We start from the raw sequence: 23,218 nt of genomic DNA on the forward strand, positions 1-23,218 counted from the left end.
AAATGGAGAATAATTTAAAGAAAAATATTTCAAAGACTCATGACTCCCTGAAAATATAAATTCCTTTTGAAAACCAGAAATAAATTGATTAAAGAAAAAAATTAAATGTTCTGTTCATGTATCTGCTTTTAAGAGTTTGATCTATATTCTTGAATACATGTCCTAGACACATGCAAATTATGTATCTATGTGTGTGTAACACATACAGTATTTCTATATATGAATATATGACTTTATATACTTACATGAAATTATACTTGAGTTTTTCAGTAGTAAGCTATCTTCTGTAAGTGATTTTGAAATGTTTATTTGCCTTAGAAAATGTTTTCTAATCTCTATTAGGATGGTGAAGTGATTTTCCCAGCTCCCACACCGAAAAATATTCCACAAGGTGCCCCGATGAAACAGAAGACAGTGGCTGAGCTGGAAGCCGAAAAAGCAGCTACTGTTACACCATTTAGGAAGACGATGACGACAGCTTCTGCATATACAGCAGGTGAGCATCTCATGGGTCAAGATCTAGTCCTGTTTGAATTTTGCAAGTAATGTATTGATTGTCAAAGTTAGTAAATGCAGTGCTGTTGTTCTTTGGATTCTATTAGTAATTGCATCTGCTAGACCTTTTTTTTTTTTTAACCAATGTGTTTGTTACTTGTTTTAGCATTGTAGAACTGGAGACTGCGCTGATTTGACTCCCCTGAGAGACACAGGCACTTTGCTAAATATGAGTGAAAACATATGAAATAATATCCAGGCTGCTAACACTTCTTCTTCTGTAGAAAACATCCTAAATGTAGTCATTAATAGTTTTATCTGCATCAAATATATTAATAGTGATGGATGTTAGATTGTGCTAGTGTTAAGTGCATATAAATGTAGTTAAAGTTTTCTTGTGCTGTGTAAAACATCAGTTGTGATTATCTGTACAGTTGGGTATGACTGGGGAGCCAAATATTCTCCTGGAAGGATAAGCATTATGGGATAAAGTACAGCCCTTGCAAGTTTGACTGACATTCTAATTTACTCATATAGTAAAAGTAATGTTTTACGTTTGATCTCTTTCTTTGCAGTTTAGTGTACTTTTTTAACATTCATCTTCATAAAAACACTAAAGAATCATTGTAAAATAGTGAGAAATAGTGTTTTGGCTATGCTGAAATAGGGATTTGATTTTAAATTGGTTTCTGTGTCATAGAATGAATTAAAAATATTTAGATCTGCTTAGATCCAAAATAAAAACAAAACAAAAACAAACTATAAGGAATTAAGGACCAGCAGGAGGCACACATAATTCTTGTAGCCTCAGCATTCTCTAAATTCCCATGTGAGTCCAGCTGTTTTAAAGCTAAATATGTAACTCTCTGTGAATAAAGAGCAAGTCTCAGCAAAAGGACAGCAACAGCTTCTGGTTGTGAGCAGTTTGAATAGATGGGGCAGTGTCCCTATTTGCACTCACTTGTTAAGGAAAAAAAAAGAAATTAGATTACTGTATTGCACACAGAGTGTTTTCTGAATAGGATCATAAATTTCTCTTTGTCTTTGAGATTCCTAAGAAATACGCAAGACATATATATAGATTTATTTTTCTAGGTTTCTATTTAGAGAATCAAGATATACTGCTTTCCAATAAATTATTAAATAATTCACAAGAAAACCTTCACATGTACAATGTGATGTGATGTATATCTTTGATGGCCAACACAAAGAACTGTGGATTATGATAATTTAGTGCTCTCTGAATAATATGATCAGAATAATGTTGTGCTAAATACTTCAATTGCCTTAGCTTATTTATTCCTTTTGAGAATTCAGTGAGGTGGGTGTATTATTCTTTCCCAGATACAGAGAGGATTAATAATTTTGTAGATGAGGACACTAAAACAGAGAGAGGTTAAATAACTTGTCTGAGATTGCACAGCTAGCAAGCACTGGAATAAGGATTTGAACCAGGCTTTATGGTTTAAGAAAACATGATTAAGCACAATCATATATAGCTTCTCTGATTTTTAACTGACAGACAAGACATTTTATCTGATTCTCCCTCCAGATGGTTAACAGGCCATGCATTAAAAAGTTGGGAATCTTGTATGTGGGTAAGAAAGTATAAACTAAAACTTCAGTCTTACTGAGTGATATAAAGTAAAATTAACATTGATTTTTGATGTTCCAGCCATACCACTTATAAAATCATAGTTCTATCAAGGGAAAAGGTCCCTTATTAAGGAGAGTAAAATTTCAGCTTCCTGGTAACCCTATCATTATGTTTTTACTGACCACTAGGTAACCCTTTCTTCTGTTGTGGAATAGCCATCCACATGTTTGTTATTAAGGAAGGCGATAATTAAAGATGTATGTTCAGAGCTGATTGTTGTATTGTGCACATTCTTAATTTAATTTGTATTTTTTTCTTTTCTTTGTAAAATCCTGTTTGCTGACTTGGTGTTGAGGCTAGAGCTGACTGCCCTGGCCAGCAGTCCAGTCCAGATTCGGGAGCAATTGCAAAACTCCTGGCCCGGGTGGGTGGAAACCATATGTTTTGGGGAGGTGCTGGAGTGAATGAAATCCTTCCTGCTCTTTTAAAACCCCTCTTTCTTGGCCAAATCTGAGAGTGACATAAAATTGGCCTCATAAAAGTACTGTTTTTTAAAGGTTATATCTTACCCAAGTAGAAAATGCTTTGTAGCGCCTCTAAAGACCTATAATTTGGAATAAAAATTCCTGTGTGAACACATGTGGCATTGTCAATGAAAATTAAAACAGGGAAGAAGACGGCAAAGCTATGCACAGGAAAATGTGCAAAATGTTATTAAGGTGACTCATAAATATCACTAGATCTTTACAATTGATTTGGGTGGGAGGAGTGGTCAGAAAGTTGGGTTTTATCTATAATATCTGCCTCTCTCCCCTACTGTGCAGTTGTCAGATGTCTAAAAAATCTGTTCGTTATTGGCATGGGAGTGGAATTTAAAACATTGACTCTTCCACATGTTTGTGTGCGGCTGTGTGTGTGCTTTTAATCTTACTGAGATAATTGGATGTTATTTCACACTTTAATTCTCTTTCTCTAGGCCTCACTGGGATACTGGGTTTGGGCGTTGCGGCTCCTAATCTAGCCTTTTCTCAGATGGTGACCACTTTTGGCTTGGCTGGCATTGTGGGCTACCACACCGTCTGGGGAGTGACCCCAGCTCTCCACTCACCACTGATGTCTGTGACAAATGCAATCTCAGGTTTGTTCTTTACCTGTTTTCCTCATCTTCTCTAGGAATGCTTTCAGTGAGGTTTACAAAGTCTGTTATCAAATTGTTTTGCCTGGTGTGGGAGGCGGTTGTTGTGAGTACCCAGGGGCTCCCAAAGGTTAGTGGGTTTGTGAAATAAGAAGCCATTGCGTATATCAGCCCTTTGGGCTGCTCATTCAGTTATAATTTCTTTTAAGGGAAAGATTCCACTGATGAAATTTGAAGACTAGTATTTCACAGAATCAGTCAAAACATCCTCTGGGGGCTTTTAGTCAATTAGGCATTGGTGTAGCAAGAAGTACAAGTGGCATTGGTTCACAGTGAAGCATAGGGGACAAGAACCAGATTTCTAGTGGGACAGTATGCACTTCTTGGTGTGAATCTTCATAATAGTCCATGCAGGGATTCACACAGCTGCCTAGGAACTATTACATTTGATCCTGGGTAATGGCTCAGATAAGAGGGAATGAGACCCACAGTGGTCAGGCAACAGGGCCACGGTTATCTCTTAAAATATTGCCATAGTATCACTTCCAGGATTTTTGCAGGGAGCACACCAGTTTGAAAAGGTACTGTATTCAGGGAAGCCCAAAGCTATGACATTCCAGTCAGGTATTTATGGTTCATGATTAGTTCTTTTAGGTCCAGTTGCATGGAGTCCATTAGCTGTCACTTTCCCCCATGAACAATATTGTCTGGTATCACTGTTGATTTATGTCTTTATCAGGAAACAGAGATGGAAAGTTAAAGGAAGTCAAGATTTTTATGCAAAAAAAAAGAAAGGTTTTGTTAACTTTTTGCCCACAACAGTATTCAAATGAGACAGGTGTGAAGGTATGTTGTCAACAGTCTTCAACAGGAAAATTGTGTCATTTTAATGAAGGCTAAAGAAAGCAGCCTTATTTTTGACATTGACCACTTTCCCTTTTTTTAATCTATGTATGAGATCCCTTAGCTGTGTCATTTGATTTGCAGGTATCAGTACAGTTACTCACTACATTGATGTTTTCTGTTTAGGTTTGACTGCAGTTGGTGGGCTGGCACTGATGGGAGGTCATTTGTATCCTTCCACAACCTCTCAGGGTCTCGCTGCTCTTGCAACATTCATATCCTCAGTCAACATTGCAGGTATGATGATATTGAGATGATATTGAAAGAGCTCAGATTACTATTTTTAGTGGAGATAGAAGAAGCAAATATAAATCAGCATAATGTAGACTTTTCAATTTTAAGAATTTGTTTGTACCTTTAAAAAAATACTTCACTCAAACCATAAAGGATCTTTGTGAAGGAAAATCATTTTGCCCATCTGTAATTTTTAGAAACTGTTGATAAAAGAATAAGTCCTCTCATGCCCCAAATCAAACATAATGAAGTCTGGATACAGATTAACTGGAAAATTATCAAATGCATAGTTTTGAATTACATTGAACTACTGCTATCACTGTAACACCTATAAATGCGTATAATTTCAGATAAAATATTAGTCCTTTGTCTTATTGCAGCCAATATTCCTGAAAACTGAAAGTCTAGCACATCAGTCATGTATGAGACCCAGCTGATGTTATTTTATGACTAAACATTTTTTATGTGTTCAAGAAAAATGGTTCTGGTTGATATGATAGTTATTATTTATTAGAGTTTAACAAGAATAATCTATTAGAAAAAATACTAACCTTTGATCTTTTCCATTTCCAAGCCTTTTGAATGGCTATTTACTTTTAGCCATGAAGAAATAATTGGTTTTGTATTCTGATTGCAAGGTTTTTTTCCTGACTGAATTCAGAGGATTTTTTTCTCCCTCCACTCTAGTGGAACTGGCTTGAATAATAGAATAAAGTGACTTTGATTTCAAGGTTCTAAAACGTTGCTTAAAATTACATTTATTCCTAGGTGATAAGGATATAATTAAAATAAAGTATAGCACTTAAAAAAATCATGCTTCTCAATGAGCTCAAATGTGATACCTTTTTCTATTTTGAATTTCCTTTGCTTTGATAAGGTGGCTTTCTGGTGACTCAGAGAATGCTGGACATGTTCAAGCGGCCCACAGATCCCCCAGAATACAATTATTTATATCTGCTCCCTGCTGGTACCTTCGTTGGTGGATATTTAGCTGCCCTTTACAGTGGTTATAACATTGAACAGGTAAGAGGCTTTTGGAAAGTTTTAATTTTTACCACTATTTTCTTCACTATTAGGTTTAATGTTATTATTACAAAATTCAGGGGCCAGGGATTTAGCTCAGTGGTTCTGGCGCCTGCCTCACAAGCACAAGGTCCCGAGTTCGATCCCTGGTACCAAAAAAAAAAAAAGATTTGGGCCGGAGATTTAGCTCATTGGTTACACTGCCTGTCCTGCAAGCACAAGGACCTGAGTTCGATCCCTGGTACCAAAAAAAAAAAAAAAAAAAAAATTCAAACTTTCTAGAAAATATAACTATCAAGAAAATACAACAATAACTCTGGAAACATTTTGGTTGAACAGAGCATCTCTACTCCCCAAGGAGTAAGACCCTGGATTCTAATGACAGCTTTGCCTGCTAACATGGGTTTACCTGTTTGGTCCTAAGTTTTCACACATAAAGAGTTAAGAAGTATTAGTGCCTTCTTTTTTTTTGTTACCAGGATTGAACTCGGGTCCTTGCACTTGCGCAGCAGGTGGCAAAACCACTGACCTAAATCCCTGGCCCATATTGGTGCCTTCTTTATGTACCTGGTTGGATTGTTGTAAGGATGCAATGAAATAATCAGTAATAAATTTGAAAAATTTTTATCAAGTACTGTTAATCCTTATCCTACTCTCTGTCTTCCTCTAAAAATGTAGTACATTACCTCATGTTAGGACAAGAGATTATACCAATTCATTTCAAAAAGATAATTTAAAAATTAATGTATTATAGTAAAAGGAAAATAATCAGGTTGTGCTTTGACAATTCCCGGTTGAAATATAATACAGCCTTAACTTTGATCTGTACTCTGTACTTTCTATTTCATGTCAGTGATTGTCACTGTATTGCAACCTCTCCAATAGCAGAAAAATCGTGTCCCAAAAAGCAGTATTTGTTGAATGAACAAAATTTTTTTTGAGAAGAGTTGAAGTAGCAAGTCAGAGAGACCCAAGTCTGAATTCCAGATTTGCCATTTACTGATCACTTGACCCTGGAGGATGATGTAGACTCTTTAAGCTTCGATGTACTCTTTTGTGAAATGATTCCTCATGTGGATCTCAGGAGACCGTTATAGTATAAGTAAAGTATATGAACAGTTCCTTTCTCTTATGACATTGGGGGGCTGACTCTTGCATAGCATTTGGTGAAGTTTAGTATTTTCAGACCTCAAAATAACCTATTTAAATTTAATTGTGCTTTTTATATGTATTTGTGCATAATATATGATGCAAAAGAAACCAGGTGGTATAGTTTCAAGTACATTTTAAAATATTTAACATGTTAATGATATTGAGTAGGAAAATATAATGAATTATTAAAAGAAGAGCTCAGATCTATCCTTCTGTTATTGCAACTTAAATTGTCCTTAGGGAATCATGTTTCCACAGGAGGTCCTTGCTGTGCAATAGACTGAAATTTTAATTCTCTCTCTCTCACTCTCTCCTTTTGCAAAGATCATGTATCTAGGCTCAGGCTTATGCTGTGTTGGTGCCCTAGCTGGCCTTTCGACCCAGGGAACAGCTCGTCTTGGCAATGCACTGGGCATGATTGGGGTTGCTGGAGGCTTGGCAGCCACCCTCGGAGGCCTAAAACCATGCCCAGAATTGTTAGCTCAGATGTCTGGAGCGATGGCTATGGGCGGCACCATTGGTAAGCAGTCTTGGGCTTCTGCCTTCATGTGAACTCATCAATTACCTGAAGGTAGTTAGGCTCAGAGATTTAAGACTACAGACATAGATTTCTTAATAATATTTCTTAGTGATGGGGATATATTTCCGGGAATATGTCCTCAGGCAGTTTCATCCTTGTGCAAATATCACGAAGTGTACTTACACAAATCTAAATGGCATAGCCTCCTACACACACTGTTGCTCCTAGGCTAGACATGTACAGCATGATATTGTATTGAATAACAGAGGTAATAATATTAAAAACATATACCTTTCCAATTAATTTACTAGACTTTATTATCTGTGTTCTTGAAGTTATTTATATCTGTTATATTACTTAGTAGAATGAAATTTCTTCCTAATTTCACATTCAATGATGTCACATTAGTTGGGCCTGGTAGCTCATGCCTGTAATCCCAGTACTCGAGAAGCTGAATCAGGAGGATCACAGTGAGTTCAAGGTCAGTGTGGGGTACATAGTGAGTTGAAGGTCAGCCTGAATTATCTAGCAAAACCCTGTCTCAAAAACAAAATAAGGTGTCACATTGGCAAGTTGAATTGTCTTTGGTAAAAGTATTTACACCATGAAAATAAATGCATGCTACAAATCTAGGATTGATTCATTATTTGTTTGTTGTCCAGACCTGAGAGAGTAATATTTCCCCTTAAACTTAAAATATGTTGTGCATTATGAATAGCAAAAAAATTGAACAAATAGTCTTCCAATATTTAAAAACTGTTATTAGAGTCAGAAGTCACTCACACTGTTTACAAATAAGTGAAGTTCTTACATACATCTCATACATGCCATGACCATATAATGTTTTACTTTCATCATACTTGTTAATGTAAACAGATATTAAACAATGCTTATATAAGAAGTACTCTCATTTATCACTTGCAAACACTAGGTTGCCTACAGGCACAAGAGTTTAGTAAAAACCATCAAAAGCATTCTATGAAAGTCAATTATTACGTGGAACTTGAGATAAAGAGTATTGTGTATTTTGTTAATTGAAAGTTGTGTGCTAAAACCTTTTATTAGTAAAAATACATGTATTTATATGTGCACATATTTCCTCCCTATAAACTGATTATTAAATACTAGCACAGGGTTAGCTTTAGGCTTCTTTTTATACTTCCCAAGAGAAGCTTTGAGTTCTTGACAATACCTAGAGAGGCACTTGCAGGAAAATGCTTGTGCTATAGGTTCAAATCCTTTAGACATGACCTCAGGAAATATTCTGAGCTCCACTCCTATTTACCTCCCCACAGGTATGAAACTGTTTCATAGTCTTCTAATTTGGGCATTCATTGCTCAGAAATTTGCATTTCTTTACTTTTGGACTTGGCTTTGACCTACTCACAGGAAAACCTGTTTTATTTTATATTCCAGTTGTTTATGTGCACAGGAGCAAGAATTGGCTATAGAGCCAGAGGGCCTAGAATATTCATTCAGTGGGGGAGAATTTAAGGAGATCTAATTGAAGCTTTAAGTAATCCAAAGAAGCATTTGGTTAGGAGAGTAGAGTTTATGAGGGAAAGAGGCATGCATTGATGACGTTTATTTATTTGGAGCTGGGCGTTGGTTGGCTGTTTTGAGAAAACTTGCCATTTTTGAAGCGGGCATACATACATAACCAGTGTCTTTACCTTGTCTACAGCCCCTTTAGAGAATACATAGTCCATACTAAGAACTAGGTAATAGTTATTGGTGACAGTGACAGAAATCTTTATGTGTAATCTTTGTGGTTACTTCTGAAAGAACTGTCAGACTTTAATGTATCTTTGGCCTTCATTTCCCAATAGGCTTGACAATTGCTAAACGCATCCAGATATCCGATTTACCTCAGTTGGTTGCTGCTTTCCACAGTTTAGTGGGTTTGGCAGCTGTACTTACTTGCATAGCTGAGTACATCATAGAATATCCACATTTTGCTATGGATGCAACTGCAAATCTCACCAAGATTGTGGCTTACCTTGGCACTTACATCGGTGGTGTCACTTTTAGTGGATCTCTTGTTGCCTATGGAAAGTTACAAGGTAAGTGATTCAACATAATGTAGAGGGAAATAGCTGTTGTTTAGGATATTGATGGGTTGATTTCAGTTTCAGAAAGTACCTTCATGGTAGAAACTGCTAAAGAAGAGTATTTATAATACTGAGAAAAACAGCAAATATTTTCTTCATAAAGAGGATGCCCTTTTACTAATCTTGCAAGGATCAAATCTTTGAAGCTGTTTTTTCTGCACACAACTATTGAAGGAAATCAATGCACAGAAATTTGTGTAGAGACAAAAAGACAATTGATAATACATATAAACAAAATAACATATACATGATCTTTGGTTAGAAATGTCTGTAGAGTTCACAGAAATAAACTTTATACATTCCCCAGAATAGTGAGAAGCTGGTTAAGTTTGTGATTGGTAAACAGTACTCATTCTGAAAACAAATGACATTTTAGGTCACTAGCAGAGAAACTTTTGTTACTGTTACAGTGAATTATGAAAATGAAAGTGGAGGAAAAAATCCAGAGAGGTTCAGTGTTTTCAGAAACAAATGGGTCCCTGGAGAAACTAGTTTGTGATTTAAAAATCTGGTTTTGCCTTCTCAGTAATAAAGTCATTAAGTGTGGAACTCCAATGAAACTTTAAAAATCATAAAAGAACTTCAAACTTAAGACATTCAGGCTTAGGCTTTGTCTTCAAAAACAGCTAACACACAGGGGTTCTTTTCCCTTGGGGTTATTGATAGGATCAGAATGTTAATGTACTAGGACTCTGTATTGAAGTTTTCAATAAATCATACTTAACAACTTCTGTGTTGGTCATACTGGAAAAAAAAATCGTGCTTTAAGATTCCAAGACAAAGGGTAAAGAAATTGTGTGATCAAAGTAAGGAAAAGAACAGTTAAGTTGAATCATACTTTTCCTGTTTCTATTAATGTTTGTTACAATGTAGTAACTCTAATATGCTTTTATGTTTCATATCTGATGCTATAAAGTGATATTTTGAATACTCTATCATTTTCATATTAAATATTGATAGTTTAGGATTAAATGACATATGTGTATGTGTGTGGAGTTTCTTATACTATGGATTCTGAATACTGTGTGTTTTGATCTAGGTATCTTGAACTCTGCCCCTCTTCTACTACCTGGAAGACATGCACTCAATGCAGGCTTGTTGGCTGCTAGTGTGGGTGGAATTATCCCATTCATGGTTGACCCCAGTTTTGTTACTGGCATTGCTTGTCTGGGCTCTGTGTCAGCTCTCTCTGCTGTCATGGTAAGAAGCCAGAGATGGAAAAGCACATAATACTTAGTGAACGACTGGAAGTGTCTTGTTAGATTATAGTCTAATGGTGCTTCTGTCGATCAAGATCACTAGTAGAATAAAAAGGTTTCAAAGTTTTGTTACATATATGAATCTTTTTAGAATGTAGAAAATAGAGAAAGTATAAGAAGAAAATCACTCTCTCAGTTGCTAATTTAAAAGTTGGCTCATGTGATATCTTTATTTCTGTGGAGTCTGCTGGATCAAAGTATTGGTGAATAGGAGTTTAAAAATGTCAAGAGAGTCAACTCCATTCATTCAAATGTCTACTCTGTGACAAGTCCTACAAAAGAGTGCTTGGGTGTTTATACAATATGTGTAAGCTAGTCTCTGTCCATTAGTTGCTCTCACATTCATGGAAAATATAGCATCAGATCAAATAATTATATAAAATGAAATGCAAATAATAAGCTCTGTGTGTTCAGTGAGAGAGTTCAGCCTTTCATTTGTAGATTTGTCTTCCTCTTCCTCTCCAACTTTTCCATTTAGTGTATTAATATATAGAGAGTATTTTTGTTTATATGTTACTGTTTTGCATTTTATTATATATATTTTTATAGTGTTTGATGCTAGTATGTGCAATTTTGTGTTATTGACTAATTGCTTGTGTATATACTTTTAGATAAAGTTTATATTTTAAGTTTGCTATTAAAATTATGTACAGTGCCTAGCACAAAGTTGGACATGTAATTGCTTATTAAACATTTACTAGTTCCTTGATTTAGAAATATAAGATATACAGTATAAAAATGAGAATTTATTTTTGTGTGATCCTAAGAGCTAGGTCGTGATTTTTTTTTTTTTTTTGCTTAAATTCTTTTATTGGTACATTTTAGGTATACAATACTTTTACATTTATCATTGGGTATTTGTACCTGTAAATGATGTATCTGGATTCTTATTTTTTCCCCATTCCCTCTCCACCCTTCACCACCTTCACCCTTCCCTATTTACAAAGACTTTGTTTCTTTTTTTTGGTACTGGGGATTGAACTCGGGACCTTGAACTTGTGAGGCAGGCAGCAGAACCACTGAGCTAAATCCCAGGACCTACTTTGTTTCCATTTTTTCCTTTTCTCGTAATTTTTCCTTTCCCTTCTTTCCTTTCCCTTTCCCCTCCCACTTCCCCTACCTCTTTGGACCTTTTCTTCCTATTTCAAATTATCAATTATTCATTTCAGTCATTTCAATCTTTATTTACACTTTCAGTTTCTCACATCAGAGAAACTATTTGGTATTTACACGTGTGTCCTATTTATTTCACTTAAGAGTATGTGCTCAATATACCTCCATTTAGCTATAAATGTCTCTAGTTTCTCATTCTTTATGGCTGAGTAGTACTCCCATTTTATAAAGAAACCACGTCTTCTTTATCCAGTTTCCAGTTGATGGGCACTTGGGCTGTTTCCAAGCTTTAGCTATTACAAACTGTGCTGCTATAAACATAGGTGCACATATATTGCTGTGGTATGATTCTTTTAATTCTTTTGGTAAGATACCCAGCAGGAAAATAGCTAGGTCATGATTTCAATACAGAAACTTTAGAAAATTGAAAAGTAATTTAAAATTCTGTCATTATGGTAGGCAGGCATGGTGGCACATGCCTGTAATCCCAGCATTTGGGAGGCTGAGGCAGGAGGATCGCCGTGAGTTCAGAGACGGCCTGGGCTACATAGTGAGTTCAAGGTCAGCCTGAACTACGTAGGGAGACCCTGTCTCAAAAAACAATTACGACCCCCCCAAGTCTATCATTGTGTAAATGCTGATGATCCAATCTTCTTGTCCTAGTGATGTTTATTTTAAACAGAATAAAGATGGGTTTAATATTTTTAATCTAATAAAGCAGAAGAGGTTAAAAAGCCTCAAACTCAAACCTGTAGTGTAGAAAAGTAAAACTTTAAGAGTTGTTAGTTTTTGAGATGCAGTGAATATATTTAAAAGGTAGTTAGTTATTGGCCCTATGAGAATGTCTGCATAAGGTAAAGTATTTTTGCTCATATTTTAATTGCTTTTGGATTAAATAAATAATATATGAAATACTTATATAGTAACAAGCAAGAAAAATGTAGTATGGGGAATATAAAGTAAAACTCTAGGGTTGGGGATTTAGCTCAGTGGCCCTGTGCCTGCCTCACAAACACAAGGTCCTGAGTTTGATCCCAGTACCTGACCAAAAAAAAAAAAAAAAGTAAAAATCTTTCACTTCATCATCGTCTTTACTTTCCAGTGTTCAGTAATTTTGAACTGCATCACAGACATTGTTAATGATGTCTTATAGATACTTGGATTCTGTTTCATCCAAAGAGTATTGATTATAATTTTAATTTATTTGTTTTTGTAGGCAGATAACTTGGCTGGACTAAAATTTCAAATTCTGGCTCCCTTATAGTGGGGGCAGCTGGAACCTACTGTTATTTTATCCTTAACAGAATTGCTTGGAGTCCGTGCCACACATGCATAGTTTAAGAATCAGTCAGAGATTTGGGTAGAGTTCAAACACAAAATTTGGGGCTCCCTCAAGTTCTGCTAGCTTGCTGCTTTGCAGGATTTCCTTTTTCAGTTTCTAGCTGCTTCATAGTGACCCCAAACCCTGCCCTCAGAATCTTCAAACCAGTGATACTGTGAGTCTGTAATCTTAGGTTTCGCTTCTCCATTTGGTACCGACAGAGGTCTGACTTTAGTCCAAAGCCATAAAGGCTGTGAAATTCACTTCGTGTCATCATATTTTTCCAAGAATAGACCCCTGTCCAGTTTGTACCTGCTTTACATCACTGCTTTTATTTTGCAGAGTTGTTATATCTACAGGAGAGTTGATCAGATGGGAGACACTTGGTCATTACCAGAAGTAGAACTTACATAGAACTAGAACTTACATAGAACCATATTAATTGGAAAACTAGACTTATTAAGAACCAAGAAACTAAAGGTCCAAGGCTTTATTTTTCTCTGGTTGAGTTCTGCTTTGGTTTTTGTTCTAGGGTGTGACTTTGACGGCTGCCATTGGGGGTGCTGACATGCCCGTGGTCATCACTGTGCTGAACAGCTACTCAGGCTGGGCCCTGTGTGCAGAGGGCTTCCTGCTCAACAACAACCTGCTGACCATTGTGGGTGCCTTGATTGGCTCCTCTGGTGCTATCCTGTCATACATCATGTGTGTGGTAAGAAACACTGGTGTCGAAGGAAAGGAAATAGCCTGCTGGAAGTATGGAAGAAAAAGTTTTAATATTTTTAATCTGTTAAAGCAGAAGAGGTTCAAAAGTCTCAAAATCAAATGTATAGTATGAAAAAGTAAAACTTCAAGAATTGTTATTTTTTGAGATGCAGAAAATGTCATTTATTTGCCGTAAAAATTAATCTGTCAGTTTTAATTCTTTTTCAGCAGGAATATCAGTTAGTTTTATTTGAATAAATTCTAAGAATCTTTTAAAACCACTCAACTGTGGAGAATTAGTAAAATTAAATATAAAGATAAAAATCTTCTAATAACTACCAATTTGGAAATGAATACATAAGATTTTAATTTGTAATTGTATATTTTAATTTTAATTGTATATTACATATCTATATATTTTTCATTTGATCTTTTCTCAATTAAAAATATTCCTATATTCTTGACTTTTTAATCATTAAAATGCTTTTAAATATTTTAAAAACTTTATATTAATCCACCATATTGATATATAAAGTTTCATTTATTTTTTCGCTAATGGTGTATGTACATTTAAGTTGTTCAATTTCTTTTGTTTTTTTTTTGGTATTGGGGATCAAACTCGGGTTCTTGCTCTTGCGCAGCAGGCAGCGAAACCACTGAGCTAAATCCCCGGCCCAAGTTGTTCAATTTCTATTTCTCTTTGTATGTAAGTACATCTCTCGCATTTCTAACTTTTGTCGTAGGATAGATTCCTAGAAGTGAAAAGGTATGCTTATTTTTATAGGCTTTGTATATTTATTACCATGTTTCCAGAGAGCTTGTACTAATTTTCACTTCTATTGGTCATCTGTGAGGGTGCCTATCTTGAAGTTTTATCGTCAACATGATTAAAAAAAATTAGAGTAGAAAAATGTACCAACACAAATACTTCCTAGCTTTCTTTTTGTTTCTAATTATTTTCTTCATGGGAAGAAAATGTCCTGTGAATAATTAAAGATTTGACTAGAAAACTTTTTCAAATTATAGATACTGTTCCTTACATAATAGTTTGGAGTGACTGTGAAAGTACAAACATGAAATTAAGTGAAATTAGAATGGACTTTATGTGGATAAATAATTTAGATGTACTCACCATGTACTAAGCTAAAATCAAAATGAATCAAAGATCTAAATGTTAAAATAGAAACACTTAATCTTCTGGAAAATAAAATAATCAAAACTCTTGAAAACATAGGCATAGGCAAAGCGTTTCTTTTTTTTTTTCTTTTTTATTTTTTTTCCATGAAGTTTATTGGTACATTTTAGCTATAAAATACACGTTACATTCATCATTGGGATCTTGTACCTTTACATGAGTATCTTGGTTCTTATTTTTTCCCTTTCCTCTGCCCTCCCTTCACCCCCTCCACCCTTCCCTATTTGCAAAGACTTTCTTTCCATTTTTTTCCTTTTCTCATATTTTTTCTTTTCCCTTCTTTTCTTTCCCCAACCCCTCCCACTTCCCCTACTCTTTTAGACCTTTTCTTCCTATTACACAATATCAATTATACATTTTTAAAATTATAATATCAAGATCTAGGAGACTTTACCACAGATTTTACAGAATTTAAAAGGATATAGAAAGCATATTACGAAAATCTTTTTTGAAATAAATTTGACAACTTCTAAGAAGTACCTTGGAAGACAAATTAATGAAACTATCTCTGGAGGAAATATAAAATTTGAATAGCACCTATTAAAGAAAGTATATTCCTAGCTTGAAAACCTACCTGTATGACAACAGCACGCTCATATACATTTTAACTGATAAATTAGATCAAGCATTTAAAGCAGAAAAAAGAACACTTCTCCCCTCATTTTAGGAAATCAACATTGTGCTAATCCTAAAACTGGATAAAGATAATAGAGGAAAAAAGTATGAACATAGATAGAAATTTGTTTAACAAAACAAACTATTAGAAGTCAGACCTGGCAGTATGTAGAAAGTGATTTCATTATATGGATGGCAGTATTGGTTCAGCACTGGAAGATCCACCCCCAAAAGTCATCATTTTAACAGAGGAAAGGAAAAAACCATATGGTCCTGCCACTAGTTGGAGAAAAAGTATTGGACTAAATTCTACAGCTGTTCATGGTAAAAGCTATCAGGAGACTAGAAGTAGAACAGAACCTTCTTAACAGATCAAAGCCATGTACTCCATACTTCCAGCGAGAACACCTTATATGAATGGAGAAGATACAATGCTTTCTCCCTAAGGTAGGGAACAAGGGCAGATATGCCTACTCTTCATCTGTCCATCAAACTTTGAAACATAGGCCTAAACTAAAATAGTCTCGCAATAAACTGACACAATTAGGATAGGATTGGCAAGGTAGAAGTAAAATCTTTATATGTAGATGAAATGATCATCTACAGAAAAAATACTAAGAAATCTCTAGGAGCACCTAGAACTTGTATTTGAATTTAGCAGGATTGGAAAGCGCAAGGTATATATAAAAATTCAGGTCTATGTATACTTGGTATAAATGAAGAATTGGATATTGAAATTTAAAAGTTATTTAGGGGTACAAAGGACTTAGAAAAGTGAAAAAAAACAACAGTGTTGGAAGACATTTAGTACCTAATTTTAAGAATTCCTCTAAAGCTACAGTAATCAAGGCAGTGTTGGTGTAAGGAAAGACATATAGATTATTGGAATAAAACGGAGAATCTACAAATAGAACCACACATATATGGCCCACTGAGTTTTTTTTGGTACCGGGGATCAAACTCGAATCCTTGTGCTTGCGCAGCAGGTGGTGAAACCACTGTGCTAAATCCCCAGCCAATGGCCTCACCATCCAATCGTCTCAGCTCTGGGTGAATACCCAAAAGACTGAAAAGCAGAATCTCTGGAGGGAACATTTGCAAACCTACCTGCAAGGTGGCACCATTGACAACAGCCTAGAGGTGGAAGCAACTCAGATGCCCATCGAGGGTTGAATGGGCCAAGGAAACGTGGTTTGTGCAGGCAAGGGTGCAGCATCTGAGTTTTGAAAGATTATTTAGCATTAACATTTTATAGAACATAAACTCAGTTCAAGAGCAGAGGAAAAGATAGTGTTTTCAGCAAATAGCACTAGAACACTTGGTATCTGTATATAAAAAGTTAACCTCAACCATTTATTTCCATACATAAAAATAACTTGAAACGATCTATGAACCTAAATATGAAAGACTAAAACTATAAAACTTTAAGAAGAAATTATAAGAGAAAATGTTTATGAATTAAGGGTAGGCAAGAATTTCCTAGGATATAGAAAACGTGACGTATAAAAGAAAAAAATTGATAAATGAGATTCCATCAAAATTTAGAACTTTAAATGACATCGTTAAGAAAATGAAAGGTAGTCTTTAAACAGACCATATTTACAATGCATAAAACCTATGACCAGAATATATAAAGAACACTTACAGCTCATTAATAGCCAACCCAATTAAAATAGTAGACACAAGAATATGATAAATAGCCAGTACAGCATAAGGAAAGGTATGCAACACTAGAATCAGAAAAGTACTAATCAGTACAATAATAAGATTGAATTATACACTCATTAGAGAGATGAAGTTAAAAGTTTTAGAAGAACAAATGTCTGCTTAAGTGTGAACCAGTTAGAACTTTCTAATACTGCTAATGTGAATGTAAAATGATAAAACCATTTAGGAAAACAATGTAGAAATTTCTTGTATTACTGTTAAGAACCAACAGTCCTGTTCTTAAGTTTTTACTTGAGAGGAATGAACTCACATGTTCGCAATAGATTTGTACATGCAAGTTGACTATTCCTTACCTGAAATTCTTGGGACCAGAGTGTTTCAGACTTTCATTTGAAATCCACTTGATCTGCAAAGAGGATAGCTACTCCTGCTTTTTTTTTCGTGTTCCTGTCACATGGAGTATTGTTTTCCACCCTTTAACTTTCAGTCTATGAGTTTCTTTTTGAATTAAATGTGTTTTCTTGTATGGATCATATTGTTGGATCTTCCTTCTTGACCCATTCTGCCAGTCTATTTCTTTTGATTGGTGCATTGAGACCATTAACATTGATGGTTATAACACATACATATTGACTTATCATTGTCATGACCTTTTCTGTTTGTTGGATTCTCCCTCTTTGTGTTTAATTTCTTTTTTTTTTTTGTACCGGGGATCGAACTCAGGACCTTGCACTTGCGAGGCAGGTGGCAGAACCACTGAGCTAAATCCCCAACCCTTGTGTTTCATTTCTTCACTCCCACTAGATTCATTCTGCTGGGCTTCCTGGGGTTGTGATCCTCATTGTCTTATCCTAGGATATTGTCTAAAATTTTTTGGAGTGCTGGTTTGGTATTCATGAAGTTCCTAAGGTGGTCTTTGTCATGAAAGTATCTTACTTCACCATCAATTTTGAAAGATAATTTTGCAGGGTACATCAATCTGGGTTGGAGGCTCTTTTCTTTTAGGGGTTGGAATACATCACTCCAAGCTCTTCTTGCCTTGAGGGTTGGAATTGAGAAGTCTGCTGATGGACTTTCCTTTGTATGTGATTTGTTTCTTTTCTCTAACTGCTTGTAGAACTTTGTTCTTCTTTAGGGTTTCTGGAATCTTAACCATTATATGCCTATGTGTAGATTTTTTTTTGGTCAAGGCTAGTCGGAGTCCTATATGCCTCACATATCTGTATGTCAAGTTCTTTCTGCCATCACTTCTGTGAACAGTTTTTTTATGTCATCAGAATTCTCCTATTTCTTCATTGACTCCGATCCAATCAGTTATTCTTCTTTGCATCATCTAGCAACTGCTGGATTGATTTCTCGTGGTCCCTTACAATTTTGAAGCAATTTTTCTTTTCCTGGTCACTAATTGCAGTCTTATCATCTATATCTGAAATTCTGTCCTTACACTGGCTCATTCTGCTGGGTAGACTTTCAATGGAGTTTTTAATCTCCTGGAAATCTATTTGCATCTGTTGTATGGATTCTATTTGTTTCCTGTGTTGGGATTCCATCGTGTTCCTGAGCTCCTCTCTACATTTATTAATCATGTCATAATTAAACAATCTCTGCTGTTATCAGAGAAATTATTTCTGATTTCATTTTTTCCAGATCCTCTTTTGTTGCCAGTTCAGGGAGTCCAGGTGGTTGAGCATCAGAGTGTTCCATCTCATTTCCCTTTAGTATTGCTTGAGGTGATCTGGAAGTCTGGTTTTGAGACTTGTTTACATGTCTTGTCATTTCGACAGAGGTAGGGGGGATGGGGAGTGGGGGTGTGCTACTGGCACTGGTGTGGCTCACCTCTGTGCTTTCGGGGGTGGTACAGCGGCCCAGAAGCCTCCTCTTGTGTGCTGGGAGCGGCTCACCTCCTCTGTGGTTGCGGGGAGAACTCAACTCATTCTTGAGGGCTGGTTGTAAATCAGTTGAAGGTTGGTCAGTTGAAGTTGGTCAGTTGAAGGCTCGGGCACCTCTACACATCCTTCAAAGTCTCTCTCCAGTATTCAGGCAGATCTCAGCGTCTTTACAGAGACATTGGCCCAGGATTTCTCAGTTAATGCCACACAGGAGAGAATGTTGTAATGTTCCTTCCAGAACTCTTTAAAGGTTATGTTACATCTGTGTCTGAGACCATCTGGAAGCACAAGTGGCTGGCATTTGAGTTGTAACTCAAGACTTTGTAAGTTAAAACTAAAATTCTGGTTGTAACCCAAGTTGTTCATACGTAAGGCTGATCTTAACTTGAAGGTCCATTGTACTTTATATTCAGATATCAAATGGACATTTTAAAAAATGATTTTGTAGGTCCTTTACTTGTGATAAGGAGTCTAGATTGAATGGGAAATAGAGGTCTTGCAAAATAGAACAATGTTTTCAGATAAAATTTTCAGATTTTTGTACTTTGTTGCATGTTTCCAGATGAAAATAGAACATAATGAAGTGGTCAAAAGCCAAACAAAAAATACACATACACATACATATATAAAACTAGGTGAAATATATATAAAACATATTTTTTTGCTTTGTGGATGATTAATAAGTACCTACGATACATTGAAATGAGAGCCACTGGTACTGGTTTATTGTATGTGTTCTTGCTTTCAGTTTATGTATTTTATGACTTTTCTTTTTCAGACTTATTTTTTCAATGTACTTGGAATTATATGAATCAAAGTTCTCTTTAATGTAGACTACAATTTTCGTTATTGGGCTTAACCACTTAACAGGAACAGTTTTGGTCAGTGTTGTATATTTCTTGTCTTAGAAGCTGGGAATTATTCAGTCCCTGGATCACTGGCCAGAGGATAGTCTCATTAATCACTTAAGCAGGCAAAAATAAAAAGAAAAAAGAAACAAAGTTACAACCCCTAAACATTTGTTGAGAACATGATGTTGCAATGGTAAATTTAGAGAGAAAAATAATTTATTTTTTAAGAGTCCACATGGAATTAGTATAATGGTGGTATAATTGTGGATATGTGTTTAATAAGTACACTTTGATTGTTAAACTACTCTGGGGTTCCCTGTTTTTTCTCCCTAAGTTGCCATCAGAAGTGGGTATACTTTAAGTGTCCTCAGAAATTCTTTCCCTCTCTTCCATTCAATTTTATAGGAGAAAATAATGGCTTCTTTTGAACTGTTACAATGATGCGGCTGTATCCCTCCCTGTTCATGTGGCTGTCTGCATCATAACCCTCTGTGATTTGTCCCTCTGTAGAACTGTGTGATAAGGTGATGGAGTCCTTTTGTTCATTTGACTTTTAAAAAATTATCTATGGGGCTGGGAATTTAGCTCAGTGGTTCTGCCACCTGCCTTGCAAGCACAAGGACCTGAGTTCAATCTCCGGTACCAAAAAAAAAAAATTATCTATGACAGGAATATCTCAGTTTAAAATAGTTTTTTGAATCAATTTTCAAAGGCAAAAGCTTGGTACAACATTTTTTCATGACTTTATTTCAGGATCCTGTAATTTAAAACGAAAAGAGTTATAAAAATCAGCAAAGTTGAATGTTTGAGGAGTTTCAGGTATGACTATTTGGGTTTTCATTTAAACATTGGATTTAAATATGGGAGGAAGTATTAAGAATTTAAAAGTTCATGTAAGATTGGGATTATGAACTTAATTAAAAACAATAATTTTTTTTCTTATTCACTCATCCATTATATATACATATAAACATATAGCAGGCATATATAAAATTATATATACTTAGTATATTTAAAATTATATATATATAATCAGACTAATTTATCAGATTTTGAGCTCTGTAAAATGTAAATGCTATATTTGGTAAATGAGATCGATCAAAAGAGCAATTAAAAAATTCTTACAGCATTTTGACCCCTCATCTTGGACATTTGTTATTTGTTTAACTGAGGTTTGGCATATCTTCTGTGCTGCTTTTCCTCCTTGCCTTCCCTGTGTTAAACTTCAGCAGTGATGGAAATGTTCCATGATAGTGGCCGTCATTGTCAGGTGCTCAAGAATTTTCCTTGCTTATCATTGATGATCTCTAGGTGCTTTTTATTTTATTTATTTTTTTTGGTACCGGGGATCGAACTCAGGTCCTTGCGCTTGCAAGGCTGGTGGTGGAACCACTGAACTAAATCCCCAGCCCATCTAGGTGCTTTTTAAATAGCAAAGTCTTACTTTTTGTTAAAGTAATAGATTGACATATACATTTTAGGTGTACAGTGGAGCAATGATATATTTATTACAACCCTTAAAATAGGGTTTAATAATTTTTTGGGATTTTTTCTAAAGTGGTAAATTCAGTACTACTTGTGTAGAATGACTGCTTTGATCATGCGCAGTAAGTGGTTTGAATTCTTAAAATGCATTCACTTATTCAAAATATCTAGTTTCTTTTTTTACTTTTATCACAGCACTTCCAGATATCTTTACAAAGGGACTGTGCTCTAAACTAGAACAGTCATCTATTTAATTTGTGGTGTTTGCACAGTGCATTCTTGGATAATTGAACATAAGTGTGCAGTGAGAAGTGCTTTTCTTTTATTTTTCTCCCAAGATTATTTTCCTAAGTAAAAGGATGAGTGTAGATTTATAAAGTATATAATCTTATTCATCTACCTCTTCGGAAGTGAAATATTTTAGGATCCTAGTGATGAATTCATTTACAACTTAGTTATATGATTTCGTGGAGCCGTAATAGATTAGGGAAATGAATGTCAACCTCCACGTTTTCTTTGTGATGACAGAGGGCAGAAGAGTTCTAAATGAAATGTACCGCTGTCATTTTGATTCCTTTTGGCTGCCTCTGGACAGCTTGTACCTGATAACAGAATTCCCTGGAGAGATTGGTAGGGTCACTTTACAAATTTTTTTATTCCTTTTTTAAATTCTCTTTGGTCTTCCTTTATTCTGGTGAAACACATATAAATATGGAGAGAGAATTTGCTTAATCAGCATTCAGACAGCAGTACATCTGAATTTTGATTAATTTTTAAGTTTTACTGGTAATTTTCATTAAAATCTTTGTTGTTATTTACTGAAATACATCTGTGTGAAATTGACTTCATAGAAAAAAAAATGTGGTTTTTAGATGTCTCTGTCATTTAAAGTTTTTAATATTTATCTGATTAAATGCTTTCAAAGATCAAATAAACCTTTTCACATGATTCTGAATGTCATATATACAAAATAGACACCATGCACAAAGAGTTATGTGGATTGAAATCTCAAAGTTGATAATTTCACTCTTCAGGCAATGAATCGCTCCCTGGCTAATGTGATTCTTGGAGGCTATGGTACCACTTCAACAGCTGGTGGAAAACCCATGGAAATTTCTGGCACACATACAGAAATCAACCTTGACAATGCGATCGACATGATTCGAGAAGCTAATAGCATTATTATTACTCCAGGTAAAAAACCAAAATAACAAAAAGGAAATAACCTATAATGGCTGTAATTTATTATATTAAAATAATTTCTTATAATAAGAAAAAATAGAATTGGAGCATATTCATTTTTGAAAACAATGGAAACTTATGTAGCAAGTCTGCCATTACTACTAGAGAAATACTGAAAATTCTTTGTTTAAATTAATATTTGAGGTTCACATAGATATTCTGTAACATAATGTAGTGAGTTCTAGCTATGTCTTTCTACAGTTCTGTACATATGTAGAAATCAGTTTTGAGTTTTAGGTTTTTTTTATCATTGGTAATTTTTTGGGCTATTATCAAGATTAAATTAGATTTGGTATATGAAAGTCACTCATTAGACTCAGTAAACATTACTCTTTTAAAGAAGCAAATATTTAAAAAATTATTCAGAATTATGTGGTTTCCAACAGGATGAGGGAACATGGCCAAGTAGAATGAGCTTTTGTTCTTAATATCTGTCTGCATGACACTGATCAAGTGATTTAATTTCTCTAGGCCTCAGTTCTCCAATTTTCTAAGGTTTAGTCCAGTTCGTTACTCTTATTTCAGGTATTATCAGCAGTAATACATTGCTTTTGTTTTTGTACGGGGTTCAAACTCACAAACTTGAGCTTGGCAGGTAGGTGTGGTACCACTGAGCTACATCCTTGGCCCTACATTGGTTTTTTTTTTTTTTTGGTACTGGGGATTGAACTCGGGACCTTGCGCTTGTGAGGCAGGCGCCGGAAC

General features: G+C 35.2%; 1 protein-coding gene across 14 annotated transcripts in view; it reads left to right on the forward strand.

Annotated features, from left to right (window-relative positions):
• Nnt (nicotinamide nucleotide transhydrogenase) overlaps positions 1-23,218 on the forward strand; it is a 107,077-nt gene that overhangs the window by 54,250 nt on the left and 29,609 nt on the right. For all 14 annotated transcript variants that reach the window (XM_004848552.4, XM_004848549.4, XM_087189369.1 and 11 more), the window contains 9 exons: positions 343-496; positions 3,069-3,230; positions 4,257-4,367; positions 5,242-5,387; positions 6,864-7,059; positions 8,889-9,122; positions 10,210-10,370; positions 13,396-13,575; positions 22,306-22,465. In XM_004848552.4, coding sequence (XP_004848609.2) covers positions 343-496; positions 3,069-3,230; positions 4,257-4,367; positions 5,242-5,387; positions 6,864-7,059; positions 8,889-9,122; positions 10,210-10,370; positions 13,396-13,575; positions 22,306-22,465 — 1,504 coding nt within the window. The remainder of the gene's footprint in view (positions 1-342; positions 497-3,068; positions 3,231-4,256; positions 4,368-5,241; positions 5,388-6,863; positions 7,060-8,888; positions 9,123-10,209; positions 10,371-13,395; positions 13,576-22,305; positions 22,466-23,218) is intronic.

The sequence above is a fragment of the Heterocephalus glaber genome, unplaced genomic scaffold (assembly GCF_053883595.1).
Source record: "Heterocephalus glaber isolate CG9 unplaced genomic scaffold, H.glaber_assembly_v1.0 deba00001538, whole genome shotgun sequence".
In the NCBI taxonomy this organism is placed as follows: domain Eukaryota; kingdom Metazoa; phylum Chordata; class Mammalia; order Rodentia; family Bathyergidae; genus Heterocephalus; species Heterocephalus glaber.